The sequence below is a fragment of the Lathamus discolor genome, chromosome 2 (genome assembly GCF_037157495.1).
Source record: "Lathamus discolor isolate bLatDis1 chromosome 2, bLatDis1.hap1, whole genome shotgun sequence".
NCBI classification, from domain to species: domain Eukaryota; kingdom Metazoa; phylum Chordata; class Aves; order Psittaciformes; family Psittacidae; genus Lathamus; species Lathamus discolor.
The window spans coordinates 3306797-3324682 of NC_088885.1; the positions used below are offsets into that span (position 1 = coordinate 3306797).

A 17886-nucleotide genomic window follows, 5' to 3' on the forward strand; every position below is an offset into this window, starting at 1 on the left:
TACGGCATCACTCCTACTCACATCACTCCTACTCCCATGACAGGCCTTTTCTGAGCAGGTTCAGCCAGTTTTGCAACAGCAGCAGTCATTTTTCCCTGATACCTACAGACAGTGTCTAGAATAATACTGTCAAACCCCCCTTTCAGATCTTATGGGTAAAGGAGGATCTGCAAATGTGAAAGGCTAGTATCATAACATCTTCTAATGCCATTGTATCATGTAGTGCTAGTTGCTTGGTATTTGATTTAACATCCTAGTACTACAGAGCTTCTATGGACTTCCAGGGCAGTTTTGAGTAATGTCATTAAAATTGCCACAGGAGTTAATGCCTTTCGATGTTTCATTCTTTTATGTTTAGTTTTTAATTATTCCTTGTTTAATTCCCTCTGAAAACGAGTGCTCTTTTCCAGCAAAGGAGGAAAGAATGTGAATTATACACGGGTTTATCTTTGCATTGTCATTTTCTTCAGAAATTGCTGCATGAATGAATCACAGGGGCCACGTTGTGACCAACAGGTTACTCAGCGCAACCCTCCACAGACTGGTCCATGTGTCGCCCGTGGAACTTGTGTTATTTCCATCCCTGAGGATCTTTGGTTACGGAGATTTCCTCACTGTGAGGAATAACATACACAAAAATTAGGACAGAGCAATAGTCTATGTCAATGTTTCTCAGCCTTTTTTTAGGTGAAGAACAAGCCAGACTTTAAGCAAAGAAAAGAGAAACCCTATTTGGTTTTGTCATAATTTTCTTGTATAGCTAAACAACACATGGGCTAAAATGGGATCGTTCATGCTCTAGTTGTTTTACTATCACTTTTATTCGCTTGCTGATACTTGGCTGTATATTTCATTAACATTATGGGGTTTAAAATCATCCGGTAAACGTGCCCTCTAAGATCTGATGAGCCAGTGGTGAAAAGCGTTTGAGAAGCATTCAGTTAAGGACTCTACAGGTCCTTTTAGTCCATTTACTTTACAACTCCTTGGTACATAGCTGTCCCCTGGCACACACCTTGCACCATTCACTCCAGAGTAATAAGAGTGATCGAGGGAATGAAACAACCCAGTACTGTTGAATCAAATTCTGATATAGCAAAAAGAAATGCAGATGTTTCCTATATGCAGGCTTTCCAGGTGGTTTGCAGTTTAGGCAAATGCTGTTTTCTTGCACTGTTAATCACTTGTTCAGCGTGTCATAATACATTGATTTACAGAAGCTAACATTGCATTGACAGCAGGGAGTACGGTACGCTCTTTGTAAAGTCAGTCTGAAGATTGTTATTTAAAGGAGAATCAAAGAAGATGATGAGGACTTAGCTCGCATGAGGTGATGAAGGAAATTGTATTGAGATAACGGAGCAGGAGGTTAGCTTCCTGCACTCTGGCATGGAGAGATGTAAGAAACAAAAGGGTACAGGAGTAAATCACGGGATGATGCCATCATAGTGTCATAGAGTCATAGAATAGTTTGGGTTGGAAGGGACCTTCAAAGGTCATCATGTTATTTCATGGGATGTCCTGGAAAAACAAATGGAAGTAGAACAGTATTATGTCTTTCACATGCGCTGTAAGCATCTACAGAGTAATTGAGAGAACTGTGTGCTGAAGATGGGCTTTAAATAGGAAACAGGGGAGAAAAGAGGGATGAGATGCCCTGTTAACTCCAGTAGTGACACCACTAACTCCATTAGAAACCCTGCTTTGAAATGATCCCCTGAGCGTATGAAACATAACTGGTTATTCTCCCACCCAGAAGTCATAGCAGCTCAAGTGCATTCAAGAAGTTTATTGTTCTGTGTACAGGAAGCCCTTGAGGCAACTCCTGCCAGGAACACCCTGAAATGGAGGCATGAGGAAAAGAGGCTTTATTTTCATCACTGTTTCAAAGCCAGCAAAGCACCACGGGCATCAGCTTTCTGCATCAGATGGGGAAGTGCTATCTTCTCTCACGCGATAAGCTGCTGTTGGAGAGAAGCAACAGCCTGAAGTTGCTTGGAGCAGCTGGAGATAGGCTGGAAATGTGTGGTATGTGACTCCTTTAGCTGGGCCCTATGGCATATACACCCAACAAGCTCTCAAGAGCGCTGTTTGAAAGCCACTCTTTCAGTTGAATGCATGTAATGCCAAGAAAAATACTCCGTGATGGAGCAAGTTTTCCTACACCTCAAAAGGCAGCGCAACAAAGGCTTAACAGAGCAGGAACCTAATTCCCATTGCAGAGACGTGGGGAAAAGTCCCTGTGTTTTATACCAGCAGTGGGTGATACCATTCTGCTGATGTCCTCATCTGTCCCAGTTCTGCAATGTCAGTTCTCAAATTTCCTCCATAATCCATAGTTAGGAAGCATTGCCCAGCTATCTGCTGCACTGAATAATACAGTATTTGTATTGTCATTTTCTTTTCTGAATGACAGATTATGCCCTGTTTCTCTATCATGAAAGCTTGATTGAGTCCGGAAACAGCATTTGTGCATATTGAGTGTATCATATTGATCATAATAGGGAGAAAGCCAAGAGAAGCCTTTTCCATAGAAACACTAGGTTACAGGGGGAACGTCAAGTCTTCTCTCAGTGATAAATAGCACTGACACTGTGATTTCTCTGCTCTTGTAATCTCTGGAGGTATCTCTATGCAATAGAATTTTTATTAACATGCCCTTAACCTTCTGTTTTAATCTGCTCACGTTTTGGCTGTCAGATTTTACAGAAAAGAAGCACATTATAGTATTTCTTCCCAAGAGTGCTCTTACTTGTGTCTCTAAGCCTGAAATCCTATATTTGAATGTGAACAGTGGTATTAAATCATTCAAACCACCTGATACTTCTATAGCTATACCAGATCAAAGTCTGTTCTCAGGTACCCATAAGAATTCAGCAGTAATTTAGCTACACATATATATAGTATTTTGCTTTTTAGAGGGATTCATTATGGAATTCAACAGACGGAAAAGCTAAGAAGGGGGTCTCATTGCTACAGGATGCTGTTGGCACCAGCGCTTCGTGTAAGTTCTCATTGGAATTAGACAAATTCATGCACAAAACCTCAATCTGGGCTGTTACACCTAAAGGGACCACTTCTGGTGCAGGAAACCCTTGACCTGCAGATTGTTGGAAGCTGATGAAAGTACCCCAGGGAAGCGATGTTGTGATGTGCCTGCTCTGCTCTTAGCCATTTCTTTGTGCATCTGCCCGAAGCCGCTGCAGGAAGCACATCACAATGGACACATACTCTGACCAGGTATGGCTGCTCTTACAAATCCCTTAAGGCAAATGGTGGGACCTCAAAGAGAGCCCCCAGAACTGTAATTTCTGTTCTTGTGACACAAGAACGTGACAAGGCTCCTGTCTGGCAGAAATGGGTGACGACAGTCGCTCACCTTGTGTCAGGGCCCTCAGGGCACATCCTACCCCTTCTAGGAGTTTGGCTGCCCGGGCTCAGCGCCAGTCTAGAGCCCTGTGGCATAGGTGGTGGTCTTAGGGACTTAGTGAGCTCCCTCCTCACCTCCCATTCGCCTAGGATCTGGTTTTAAGCTGGGCTCAGACTCCTTGGGTCCCAAACAATCTGCACTGCAGCCACATCGCAGCCATACCCATGTTTGGCTGTGGACCCTGCACTGACCCTGACTCATGAACTAGCTTCCTGACCCTAGACCTGCCTCATCACCCATGGACTTGCCTGATGACCTCTGCTCCAGGCTATGCCTGCCTGTCCCCTTCCAGCCTGCCCTGCTCATTCCACGAGGACACTGGGATGGGTCCTGGCTGGTGAGGTCATTCCCTCCTGGCCCACCAATTCCACATGGCTGACAGGTTCTGTTCCTTCTTATCTCAGCCCTTTGCTGTGCCACACCAATGTCTGTAGCTCACACTGAGGTCTGATATGCCATGACCAGTGTGCCGATCGAATCTGTGATCCACTGACCATTGAATATGGCGTAGGTGATGAAAGGTTGGTGCTTTGCACACCTATGCCTTTTGGGCACCTTTAACTGTGGGGCACAGGCACACACCCTCGCTGTAACACCCCCCTATCACATTGCCTGCTTGCCTCTGCCATGTGCACCTTGCACATGTGGTCCCACACACTGGGATTAAAAATGATAGATCTGACAGTAATATAATGCTTGATCATGCAGCACCATGAATCTTGCAATTCAGTCACATCTTCACACAGATTCTTCTTATAAGAATAAGAATTTGGAAGTTTGAAGGTTACCGTGTCAAACACAAAGGTTAGGGGTAAGTCTGGATATGGCTGCTCAATGAACCCCAGCAATGATGGTAAAGTGACTGAGACATGTCTTGCCCAGGGGCTTTAGAAGTTTGCCCGTGGGTTGACTTGGAACAGGAGAAGACAATAAAACGGCCTGGGCTGAAATGTGGCTTATGGCTCACTTGAAGCCATTAGCTAGGATAATGCCCTCCAGCTACCAGCAGATTGTCTATCAGCATATGCACTGCCCCGAGTTGAGAGAAGTTCATGACACAGCACAGTCTGCAGTCGGAATCAGTTGATCTGATTTGCCCCATGAGACAGAAAATCGGTGGTAGGTTTTCTTTTCCTGCTTTCCTTCCTTGAGAATTGAGTGTCAAAGGAAGCTGGTGCCGAACACCCCCGACAAATGGTCATTTATCAAACAATTCAAGTTTCAGCACCCTTGCCTGTCGACAAGTTTCAGCGCTGTTGGGGAAGGATTATTTCTTTGTTACCTTCTGCTCTGCTAGAATCGAACCGTGTCCAGGCTCAGGATGAGAAAGGACACAGAGCAAATCATTTAGCTGATTTACATCCCTCAGCAGAGCATCAGCTTATGTTAACAAAACCTTCCAACATTTAATATTGCACCTGCTCTGTAACTTGCTTCACTCTAATTTTTGTTGTAATAGAAAACCCTTTTATTCATCTCTTCCATATGCTGCAGTTCTGCTTCAGCCTCTTTATAACTGCAGTGCATTTTTCTCTTCCACTCAACAATTTAGAGCACTTTTTCTGTCTGCTTATATTTCCACCTTACTAGGCCTAACCTCAGAACCCCACTCTCTTTCTCTCTGGCTAATGAACTGACGTTTCATCTCTCCCCTTTTTATAACGAGTGAGTTGTTTTCTTTCCTCATAGGTCATAACATGTTGATTCATTTGTATTTTTGCAAATCTACTCATACTTCCTTTTGCATCTCTATCCTTCCTTTTCTTTGGGGTCAAAGGCATTCTAAATAGAATCATAGAATCACAGAATGGTTAGGGTTGGAAAGGACCTCAAGATCATCCAGTTCCAACCCCCCTGCCATGGGCAGGGATACCTCACACTAAACCATCCCACCCAAGGCTTCATCCAACCTGGCCTTGAACACTGCCAGGGATGGAGCACTGGGCAACCCATGCCAGTGCCACATTGGGATGATAAATTGTCAGCTTTCTCCCTGTCTGCCAAATAACTGCTTATGGAAGTTTGGTTTCTAATTCCTTACAGCTTATGAGGGACTTATGCCCTGAAGCATACGGTTTGATATCACAGCCTGTACCCTTTCTAATGAATGTTCCCATTATACGCTAACTTGTCCAATCTTCTTTTGAATCCGAGTAACATTTGACCTCTGAGATGACCTGCAGAAAAAAAATAAATGAAAAAAATCTACACTTTAATCATTTCCTATTTTATTCAAAAGAAAATCTATTAAAAAAAAAAAGAAAAAGACCTCTTTCCTGCCTTTCAGATGTGCTGGGCCTTGGTTCTTCCCCTGTGTAGGGTAAAAGCAGGTAAGAGCTCAGCTCTTCTTTCCTGTACTTTGTTCTTCTGTACTGTCTTTTATTTCTCTCTGTGTCTGTCTCCTGCCTGCACCAAACAGCTTGCATCTTTTCAGCCCTTCTTCATATAAAAGCTCTTGTGCAACTATTCATGACCATCGTCTGTCTCATGTCTTTGCATTTCTGCAGCTTTTTGTGTGAGCTGATGATACGTCTGGCTATGGGTGCTGCCAGTTAGACAAATCCTTAGTTTCTAAAATAGAAACTAATACTGCCTCATCTCATTCTCTAGGCCTACTTTTTTGATCATTCGTGCATAATGTGAGCAGTACCTTCTACCTGATGTCTTTAAAGTGGCTCTATATCCTCTGCACTAGAGATCCAAGCTATACAAAGCTGACAGCTAATTCAATCCTCAAATGGTTTTTGGAGTGTATGCAAAGCAGGAAGAACAGATTGACATGCAGCTACTCGGAAGGCTGTTCTTTGATACATAAACAGATAAACTCTAACCCAGACACAATCTTCCAGAATCCATTTTCTGAGTGTCTTTTCCCTTTCAAATACCATTCTTCAGGTCAGGCATTTGCTAATATACTACATGAAATTCAGAGCCTTTTGGCTGAGCTTCTATGCTAAACTATCATGCTGATTCTTCCTTTTAGTTGCATGTAGGTTTCCAACACATTCTTCTTTTCATCTGATCAATAGAGAAATGAACTGGCCTGAGGGACAGACCTTTTAAAAATGGAGTCCCATAAGAAATAGGGTATGTTTTTTTCAGTAGGTGCTAAGCAGCTTTAACTGTTAACTGCACCTCAGTTTCAGGTGCTCATCACTTGGTCATTACTCCCCACCACTTTCAAATTACACAGATGCTTTCAGTTAGATCCTTCATACTGCATCATTGGCAGGATTCACAAGCCGCATGTCGTGCACTCACACTATCTCCTCTCCTTGCTTGCTTGCTTACTTCACCAGCTTCAAATCTGAGATTGGAGATAAGGAGGAAATTCTTTCCTGTGAGGGTGGTGAGGCACTGGAATGGGTTGCCCAAGGAAGTTGTGAATGCTCCATCCCTGGCGGTGTTCAAGGCCAGGCTGGACACAGCCTTGGGTGCCATGGTTTAGTGTGAGGTGTCCCTGCCCATGGCAAGAGGGCTGGAACTGGATGATCTTAAGGCCCTTTCCAACCCAAACTGTTCTATGAGTCTATGATCTTCATAAGGACAAGACGAAAAACTCTGGAATTACATAGCAGTACTCCTCTGACACCATAGGCGAGGCTAGGACTCTTTAAGTGAGAAGGAAGGGCTGCAAGGGGAGCCTTTATAAAGCCAGTATTGCACCCTTCTTTTTCCGCATGTGTCGCAGCGTTATTGAGGGGCATTCCCAGGAGAACATTTGGAAAGGCTCTGGGAAAAGAAAGGAAGAATTACACACCATGAGAACATGGGGAAAAAGGTTATTTTTCCTTTTCAGCTGTTAAATTATGTTGAGAATGGTAGTTTTACATATGTATAAAGCCATAAGGATATAGAGCAGAGTATATTGCGCAGCTAGTGTGAGGAACAAAGGTGAGTTGCTAGGAGGTGCTGCTTCCACTTCAGTGAAGCGTCCCCTTAATTCCAAGGAGAAAGTTGTATGTCACATCGGGCAGAATGCATGTTAAATTGCCCTGTCTTATGTGAGAAATGTGTTGAAAAGTTAGTAACAAGTGTTTAAGGTTGAGTTGCTGGAATCAGCCTCAGTTTGAGAGCGACCTTCCTTTGGTTCAGGTGTGAAGAAGAGGAAGGCCTCTCAACAGCAGGCAGCGCATTTGGCTCTTACTGTAAGTCTTCTGATAAGATTTAAGAAGTCAAATTAGATTTCTAAAGTCTCCTGTGGGACTCCTAGCAAGAAGGAGTCTCTTATCCCTAAGGACATCTGCAGATCTAGTCCTTGATGTATGCAATTACAGTAAAGCTTGTATTGAAGTAAGAGAGAGTTTTCTCAATAATCTGACCTTGTATGTCTCTGTGTCTTAAATGTAGGCTTATTAAACCCCAGGACTGTACTGTGACTGTTCCCGACCTGAGGCAAACCCGCTGTGACCGTTTCTTTGCATAAGACTCTTCTGAGTAAGAGATGGAAAACATTCAGGTGAGTCCTCTTCAGAGCCGGAAGCTTTGTGTGTCTGAGGAAAGGAAGACTAATGAGAAAAGGCCCCCTTCACTGCAGTACTTTTTCCCCTCCCTCAAGCATTTTCTCCTGGCTAGGAGCTACGTGAGGTTTTGGATAGGCTACCTAATTTCCTGTGTTTGAGGGCAAATCTGAGAACAGTTACTGCACATCTCTATAGGAAGATTAATTGTGGTAGTCACAAGACTGTGGGCATCTAATGCGTTGGACTGTGGATAAGGGAGAGCTCGAGATGAGAAAAAGCTCAGCTGGCTGCTAGGTTCACAAGCAGAGGACTTCAGCCTGGCCTTTCCAGCCCTACTGCCCCCTAAAACTAACCCACAGTCCATCAGTACAGTGGGGAAGGTGTTTTCACGATTCTTTGAGACAGATGTGAATCATCAGTTTTCCTTTCAGACAAAGCTACTTGTCCGCAGTATATGATGTGTTTAGGAAACAAATGAAACACGTCTACCATGGCTGCTTGTTGCTACGTGCGGGAAGCTCCTCCAGGAAGAATTCAGTAGGAAAAAAGCCTTTTTCTGCTTCATAATCCTGTAAGATGAATACAGAATTGCCTGGGCTACAATGTCAGAATAACTAACAATGAAACACCGGTGGCGAGGAAGCTATCAAATGGAACATCTCTGGATCAGCACTGGGTCTGGTATTAATTAAGGAAAACCCTAATTAAGGTTTCTCCTAAACAATCTGGAAGATAAAACGAAGCATGCTTTGATAAAATTTGTCATGGCCAAGCTGTAGCTATAGAAAGATGGATCAAGGGATTTTAGAGCGAAAGGCAAATTTTAAATAGAGTGAGATTTTAATTTAGATAAATGTTAAACAACACACCAAAGGGTGACACTTTATCAAACGGAATCCTGCTGATTAGAGATCAGTAATGGAGGGAAGAACTTAGGAGAGTGGGTAACAAACGGGGCACAAATCGCAGTACCATAGAGCTTTAAAATGACAAATAGCTTTCCTGGCTATACAGAGAGCGAAAGGGAGGTCATGCGTAGGACAGTGGTCATAAAGATGTCAACTCTCTGTTCTAGTGCAGCGATGCAAGTGTAGAGCTTCAACCTGTTCCCCAGCTCCTTGATTGCGACCTCAAGGTTGGATGGTAAAGGAATAAAGCTTCTCAAAGTGATGCAGAGCTGACAGAAGTGTGAACAGAGCCTTTGAGAAGCACACGAGCACGCTGTGCGCCACTGGCAGCCCACCTCTCAGCCATGTGGCACCTAATCAGGCACCCAGTGATGCTGACTTCTGATGCATTCCCATACTAGGCAAAATGCAATGGGAGGGAGCTGCTTTGATCACAGAAAATGCGGCAGGATGTAAGTGTAGAAGTCTTGAGCCACCATCTACCATCTCAACCTGTTCCTGTGAGCTACAGAACGGAATTAGCAGTATCTTCTGATTGGTGGGGAAGGCTGGTCAACATGAATAATGCAACCGGGGAAAGAGCTTTTGAGCAATGGGTGCTCCTATGGAGCCTTTTATTTAGAGCTGCGGTCTTTCTAAGAGTGACATCCATCTAGAGTGGGGCCCAGGCAAAGCAGAGGTACCATTGCAGGCAGTTGCTTCTCTTGGCTTCATACTCTTGGGAAATTGGATGTCTCCAGGAAGAAAAAGGGGCAGCAAACTGCTTCATGGATACGTGGGAGAGGTAAGAAAGACAACTAATGTCAAACTCCTTTGGTGTCTAGGAGGAGTTACAGGCCAGATAACTGGTCGAACAGTTCTAAACAAGCTGTTTGCACAAAACTTGTAGTAGATACAGTTATTTTTGTGTCTGTGTGAATGCCTCTACACAAGACTCCTGTATTATGTTTGAGAAGCTTTATGAAAACTCAGGTAAATTGTTTCTTGCAGGGAAATTAAATACCGTATTTTGGCACCGCACAAACATTTAATTTATACATTTGGGAATTGGTTTACTGGTGACATTTTTCTATTCTTTCTTTTAATAGCATCTATTTTTAAACAGAATCAGTGATACAAGTTTTGCATGTGCTCAGGGCTTTCTTATAGTAATAGCTTGTAATATCACAGTATATTAGAATAGCTGAGGTTGGAAGGGACTCCTGAAATCAGCTAGTACAATACACTTGCTCAAAGCAGAGTCAGAAAGCAGGCTGCTCAGGACTGATTGTGAGGTTTTGAATACCTCTAAGGTTGAAGACTCCACAGGCCTTTGAGCAGCAGGTTCCAGTGTTTCATCGCTATTACAGTGGTTTAATAAATGAATAATTGCATTTAGAGGGAGCTTCCTGTGTTTCAGTCCGTGCCCGTTGCCTCCTGTCCTTTTACAAAGCACTCCTGAGAAATCTGGGTCCTTCATTTCAGTCCCTCAGGTAGTTGTGCACACTGAGATCCCCGAGTCTTCTCCAGGCTGAACAGTCCCAGCTGTCTCTCCTCCCATGATAGATACTCCATTCCCTTCATCATCTTTGCAGCTCTTTGCTGGACCTGCTCCAGTGTAACCATGTCTGTCTTGTACTGGGGAGCTTGTAACTGAACAAGGAGCTAAATCAGCGATGCATGCTGAAGATGGTTTGCGTGATTCAAAGTAAAATAGCAACAGATTCAAGTTTTAACTAGAATTGAATTAATATATCCTGCTCTCAGGAAGGAAATTAAACTAGTTTAATACCCTACACTAACAGCTATGCTGGAATTAGTGTTATTTATCAAAGTAATAAGGGGGGGGGGGATGGCGAGGAAGCAAATTCTTACTGTGACAATACACAAACCCAAAGCGCAACACTTACGTTATACATAAGATATGCCTAAAGGATCCAAGGGCCGTGGCTTCATTGGGATAGAGAAATGTTGGCCCAATGAACTTTGCAATGAAAGATTTTGGAAGATGAACCTTTGAGACACCAAAATGACAGGAGAAGGTGACAAAGCAGCTCACAATGAGCAAGAGTTAAATCTTTCCAACTCCCAAGTTAATAGCAGCGTGCAATGAGTTGTAGGACAAAGTCTGTATTTGTTGATCAGCACCTGATTGTATGTGTTTTCTGGGTGGGGTTGCTGGGTGTATGAATCTGCATAGCTCTACATGTATACCTATATGGATGCATATATATATATATTATTTTTTCAGTCAATGCAAAGAATGATTTATTACAACAGGATCTGGATGCTCTTTGTGGATTTTGGCTGCTAGCGAACATTTCATTACTATCAATAAAGGTTTTTATAATACGAGGTAGGGGCTGTCTAATTGCTGCATGGGAGGTGCTAACTTCACCTTGACCAATACCAAATGCGTTAGTTGAACAAATAGGTTAATGCTGTTCTTGTTGATACTGGATAGTTGCTATGCCAGAGCTGAGTGGTTTATTCTCTATTGTTTGCTGTTTTCTGAACATGTAATTGTTGTTTTAGTATAAATTGGGTTCGTTCCTAGGAAAAGCTAGTATTTGAATTTCTTTCCTTTCCTTTTAAATCTATTATGGCCTGAGAAGCCAGGGGATTTCTTCAGTAATACCCGAGAGCACAAGAAGGAACTCATCTTTCGGGTGTCAGAATGCCTGTTTGGGAATTTTTGTCACGTTATTTGAAACCATAGAAAAGAGAAATTTTCGCTAAAACTCTTCAGCTAAACCATTCTGACAGCTGATACGGTACGCTGAAAGCTTGCCTTTGCTTTCCTTGGCTTGTTACTGCCTTTCTTAAAGCGGGACGGAGGCGGGGGAGAACCTTAGTGATATGTACCACTGACATACTGCTGTGGGTGCGAGTTCTTCTAGTTAAGAGAGCCAGATTATACTTGGCTGTTTCATCTCTGTTTCAATGAGGAATTTAAGGGGTTAGTAAAGAAAATGTAGAATTCTGATAGTGGCCAAGACCAAGTTATGTAGATGATGCCCTCCCACGCTTTCGAGGCTCCAGCTGTCTGGATTACTGGAGATGTCTCCCTTTGTGATATGCATACGAGCTGGGTGTACACATGGATGCTGAAGCACTGATATTAGGCCAGCCTGAAACAAGCCTACTGATAAGAGGTGGTCTGTACCTCTGGAAGAGCTTGGTCATGCACTTCAGAACTTTGCAAAGTAGCATCTTCACTGCGGTATGATTTTTCAGCCAATGCCATAAACCGCTAACACTCTATGTCCTAGTATTTGTTCATTTTAAAGGGACCATTATAGCAAAGTGGAGCTCAGTGCTTTCACATACTTGAATCATCTGGGCTTTTATCTTCAGTTTTACTGTCCTTGTCCTTCTGCTTGTAGCAATCCCAGCTTTGTAGAGCATTTGCAGTTAGAACTCTCGTGCTATGGTGTGTCACTGATCTTTATAACATTGCCCTGGCTTCACAGCAACAAGTGCATTTGGCAGTTTCCAGCACTGACAACAGCAGTTTTCTTCCTCTGCTGTTCAGGTGGTCAGAGCCATGCAAGTGCTGACAAATGTGATAAAGCCCAGAAGCAGCGTTTCTGACTTAGCAGAGCTTTGTACCAAAGTGAGGGCAGGAGAGGTATGGTGCCGAGTGCCCCAGATTGGCTGGCATCTCTGGATGGGAAGTGAAATGAAACCTGGAAGATGACCTTGTAAGCAGGCCTGGTGCCATCCAAACGCATGGGCTAAAGTATAAGCAGCCAAACAGTCATTTAAGAACACAAAAGGAATTTGTTGATGGTTTCCAAGCATGAAACCTCAGAATGGTTGCCTCTGTCAAGCCCCCACACTTGAAAGGGAGGATACGTGTGAGGAGTGCGGGATGAGCTAATGCTGAAAACAAACATGAAGATCTGCCTTGGAACCTTCCCTGGGTCCATTGAAAGCCGTGGGACCTAGAAGGGATGAGTGGGAGAAGAGTCCCTGCCACAAAGATCGCTTTCCGCAACCTGTGCTGACAAGGGAAAGAAATTAATCTCCTTTTCCTTGCACAGATGTTGATGTGCAGGAGGCCTGCAGCATTGCTCTGGCTGGTTACTCTTTGGCAGCTGTATAAGAGCTTCAGGACAAATTCTGTAGTATTAGCCAACCTCTAAATAAGTCATTATAGACAAAACTGTACCTTAGTAAAGATTTAAAAGGCTTGGACTTGATCTCCAATGGCTGCGGAGTTGTAGCGAGGACTGAATTGCCTCACTGTAATAAGGACCCAGCTCCTCTCTGTGACTTTTCCGTGTGGACAACACCAACACAAACTTCTGTAACTCTAAAACTGAAGAATTCAGGATGATGATTGGTGGAAATATGTTTTGCAGCTTATAGAAAAGCCAGGCAAACACTTACTATTTGTCCGCTTATCAAAGGTGCAAGGTAGAGAAAGGCTCACTGAAAGAGAAATACGATGACTTGAAATGAGTTTGCAGGTAAGATTCAAGGCAAAGCCTCCAGTTGCAAGCGAAGCTTTATCTGAGCTTACACTGTTATGCCCTGTAACTGGTGCCTTGCAGTTCCAGTTTAGAAAGTGGAGTATGAAAGAAAGCGTTAATCTGGCTGAAATCCACGTAACAGGATTGTGTGCGAAACAAAAGTGAAATCAGACAGTGCAGTCGGTGAACTGCAGCCTGAGGAAGAGGGGGGAACATGCTATAAACAGCAGATTTCAAACCGCTTTACTGCAGCTGAACAAGCTTTAAGAAGCATTAGGATTTGTTCTTTGTAGCTGGAGAGGTAGGAGAAATCAGGACCTCGTCACTGTTATCTGATACTTGCAACGGAATATGCCTAACAGAAGTAGAGCTGTTAAATCATGCTGTCAGGGAAATGATTTGCATTTGGTAGAGCTCAGTTCTTCCAGCTTGCACTGCCCTTGTGGCACTTGAACACTGGTCATTTGTTGTAGGCTCCGCATTTGATGTTTTGATTTTCACCAGTTGCTCTGCAGAAAAGGATTGTGCAACAGCTGAGGACTAGCAATCCTGGGGAAGAGGCAGAGAGCATGCATCCAGATCTCAGCCTCCAGACGGGGAAACCTCTTTAACTGTGCAGAAACTGCTTACATGATGGATAACCTGCTTCCCAAGTCCGTCTTCTCCTTTTTCATGAAGCTGCCTATCCATGCAGTGCGGAAACTGGTATCGACGGTGAAAGACAAGAGGATTCAAGCAAAGGTAAAGGAAATGAAAACCTAACAAACAAACCCCTTCAGCTGTAACCCTGTGGGTGACCTGGCTCTGCCTTAAAGGGAGAGGATTAAAGTTTAGCTGCGCTCTTCTCTAAATGTCAGTATCTGGGTGCAATGGCTACGTTTGAGCTTTTGAGAGCTCTGTGGCTGAGAGCATTTGCCCTGAGAACAGATAATTTTTGATTCTGAGGAAATTACCGGACACTTAAAGCAATCGGCATCTGAGACAATAAAGCCTTAAGTAGTCATTATCCACCTGCTGAGGATCACAAAAATCCATAGTTTACTGCTGTCATGTGCTGATTTCAGTGTCATTCCAGTCCATCTCCATCCTAGCTGGCTGAGGAAACTGTTAAACTTGCTTTGACTTTGGATAGTCTTGGATCTGCGTGTTACATTAAGGGAGGTATCTCTGAGAAAATGAATTCCTAACTATGTTTCTAACCATATTTCTATTCTCAACTCTTCTGCCCTGTTCTTGAGATGTTATTTAGTCTGAGATCAGGTATAGGGACTGGTCAGTATTTGGCCCCTTTGCCCTGTAAATCTGTGTTAAATAGAAAGTTGAATTCTTGGCAGTAGGGCTTGTAACTTAGCTTCTTCAATGTTTTGGTAGATTATGATTTCTTGACTTAAATGCAACGTGAATATCCTTAGGAAAAACGAATTGTTATCTGAAGCTGATGCTGTTTCACAAGGAAATGAAAGATATAAATGGAGGGGGAAAGGTGGGGGGGAGAGAGGAGAGGTGAGTCTGGTTGGGAATGGGACATCTCCGAGTTACTGTGCTTTTTGCCTCAATATGTGCTCAATACTAAGCTATATGATGAGGATTCAGAAGAAGCCTACAACGAGCTGAAATTCTGCCTGCTTTTGCAACAGTTGAATTTCTTTGTTCTTTGAGCCCTAAATGCTGTTGAAAAGCTTCTGGAAATGGAGAGCTCAGCCGGCAGAGAGAGGCACATTCCTTTGACATGATATATTTTGGAGGAAGAAAAAATACCAGGGGGTGGGGGAAATCTGCTTTTCCTGTTTTGGTGCAGTCATGTTCACTATTTTCTTTCTTGTTCCTAATGTTTTCACAATGGCTAGCAGCTCAAGTGCTCCATGCTTAAAGAAACATCGTATTCATTCTCCTTGGGTTTGCTCCATGTTGGCAGGGCTGATAGACACCAAACACTAACATTTGCTTCTTTACTCTACAAACACTTCCAGGGTGGGAGGTGCAGTTGAGCTCAGCAGGTTACCCTGCATGGTGCTGAGAATAAGCTTTTCATTTCTGAGGATCACATTCTTTTACCTAGCAGGGTAAACGTTTGGGATTGTTTGCCTAGTACTGGCTCTCAGTGCCTTTTAATAAGCATAATCGGAGGATGCATGCTTTTTCTTTGAGGGTTTTTTGTTGTTTTGTCAATAGTCAGCAATTACTGATCTCAACAGATATTAAAGCTCAGGAGAACTGATGGGTTCATGCTGGCTGTGCTGTTGTCATGCTCTGTTCTGATAGCTTTTCGTCTGATGTGCATAGTGCTGCTTCTCCAGTCACAGAGGCAAAAAGCACAAGGACGCATGCAGGCCTAGCTGGCTAATACCTTATGAGTTGTTCAAGGCTTATCCTGCCAGGTGAACTTCAGAGGATGCATAGCCCAGGTATAACTTGAACATTCATTGGTGGAAGTGAATGGTTTAAGGAACAAACTGTAAGTTGATGCTAACTTTAATCGCTCTGTTTGTGTAAGGATGTGAATATCTTCAGTGCAATGTACTTCTGGCACTGCTGCTCCAAACTGCTGGAAGAAATCCATTTAAACAAAACAAGCATTTATGTGGTTATTAGCATGTTAGTCCCAAGACACAAAGCTTTATCAGTGCAAAATGAACTGAACGTGATGCTACTATTCAATCCCTATTACGTTGCCTGATATTACACCCTGAATGTAATCAGGCTTGCTGAAGACCTGCTGTTCACTGTGGCGTTCCAGAAAAGAGAAACATCCTAGGAGACTTGTTCACTGATCAAACGTGAAATACAACGTTAAAGTAAGTGTAATGGTTTCAGTCTGAGGTCAGCTTTGCATCCTTGTTTCATGCAATGAGTTGTATTTTACTCTGGGAAGTAGACATCTAAAGATTTTGTTTACCTGCTTGCTTAGAAACCGATCATCAGTGAGAGCATTAGACGTCAAATATTCCAGTAGAACCTAAAGCTGTGGAATAAATGTGTGTTGCTCAGAAACAATAGCTTCTGAAAATTAGCATGGAATATTAGGAAACCCAAGAGATAAGCAGATAAGAAGGCCAGGTATAGAGAAGAACATCCAGACTTACACTAAGAAGGATAAACTTGCTTGCTTCAGGTACACAGTATGGTTTAGGAAGACTATTTCTATCCTAGCAGTGTATGAAATGTTTCCTTTCTTGAAAACATTTCTTACCTTCTGGAATAGTTTCTTACTGAACACACCAGGCCCGGAAGCATGGACCTTGTGGAGTATCGGTATGATCCAATGATGGAATTATTTATGATTTTTGAGATTTCCTCTCCTATTTTAAACTCATATTGAATGTTTTAAGGCACAAAAACGTGCAAGTTTAGCAAGCCTTATAGAAGCTTTATAAAAAAGTGGTTTATGGCTACGTGTTTAAGAGTTTCTTTGAGAATAAGTGACATTTTACCAGTCTAGTTGAGTTTAGGAGGTAATTCTGGTTAAATAAGGCTTTTATCTAGACCTGTATAGCTATTTCTTATGGGAATATGTATTTTTAAGAGTAATTCTTGCTGAATTCTGTACATTGAACTTTTCCATATTATTAAGTTCTTAAAAGGTACGAGGTATTTAATATTCATTCAGCCTGAGTAAGGAAGTGAATGACACAATGTCCTAGGACGTGGAACTGCCATTGACAGGGAAAGTAACCTTTTTTTCCTTGTAACTTAAAAAAAAAAGCTCCAAATAAAAATGGTAATGAATGAACTCAGAAAATACAGACAGGAATATACCAGAGAAAAGGTGAAAATACAATCTATATGTTGATGTGGTTACTGCTTCTTTTGGGGGCTGGCAAATCTAAAGCCCTGTGAATTGAAGCCTTGGAAGTGACTGCAAGCAATCCTAGAACAGCTCTGAGTAGCCCTGGAAATAAGTTTTCCTCGGTGACTATGCAATGGGTTTGTGGTTTTAATGACATAAGCCAACTTACCCCAGTCAGCCCCATTTCTGAGTATATAAATCAGAGAGCTTTGTTTGCTCCTATTGATAAAGCCATGGTATAGCTATAAACATGCCAGTTATTTGCTTGTCAGACATAAAAGGCCTGTTATTTCAAGGTGTTTAAGAGGCCTCTCTGGTTAGATAAAATGCAATAGAAAGCATTTATGCAGCTTGTTTAATGGTGTCTATGCTGGGAGGGTCATGTCCTTTCCTTGAAGTAATTTTTCAATTCATTTGGGGAAGTGAAAACCCACCAAAATTCTGCCTTTGTTCAGTGTCCCTGAATTAGCATTTGAGGAAATGACTTTTCAAGAGTATTGGAATGCTACCTCTTTCCAAAACATGGCCATAAAACTTAGACATCCTGTTGAAAATTCCAGCGTGACCCAGAGAAGACCACAGGATGCTTTTTTTTCCTTTACGATTGGCTTCCAAGAGGCATGTGATTAATGATACAGAAAATGGAGGAGCCATTGTTCTGTGCTGAGAAACCACCAGCTGTCCTGCTGAATCCTAGCAGTAAATGGGCATTTCTTGCAGCCTCTCCAGCCCAGCTTCTCCAGAGTTATATCTGAGCTCCACACCAGCCACAAGATGAATGCTAAAGTAATTTCTCCAGCTAAGAGTTCTATGCCTAAGAGTGATACCATCAATGAGCTTC

At 42.8% G+C, this 17886-nt stretch overlaps 1 protein-coding gene across 1 annotated transcript in view; it reads left to right on the forward strand.

Annotated features, from left to right (window-relative positions):
- The first annotated feature begins 13781 nt into the window (after nt 1-13781).
- ATP2C1 (ATPase secretory pathway Ca2+ transporting 1) overlaps nt 13782-17886 on the forward strand; it is a 65550-nt gene continuing 61445 nt past the window's right edge. The window contains exon 1 of the mRNA XM_065665480.1: nt 13782-13999. Coding sequence (XP_065521552.1) covers nt 13889-13999 — 111 coding nt within the window. The 5' untranslated portion in view covers nt 13782-13888. The remainder of the gene's footprint in view (nt 14000-17886) is intronic.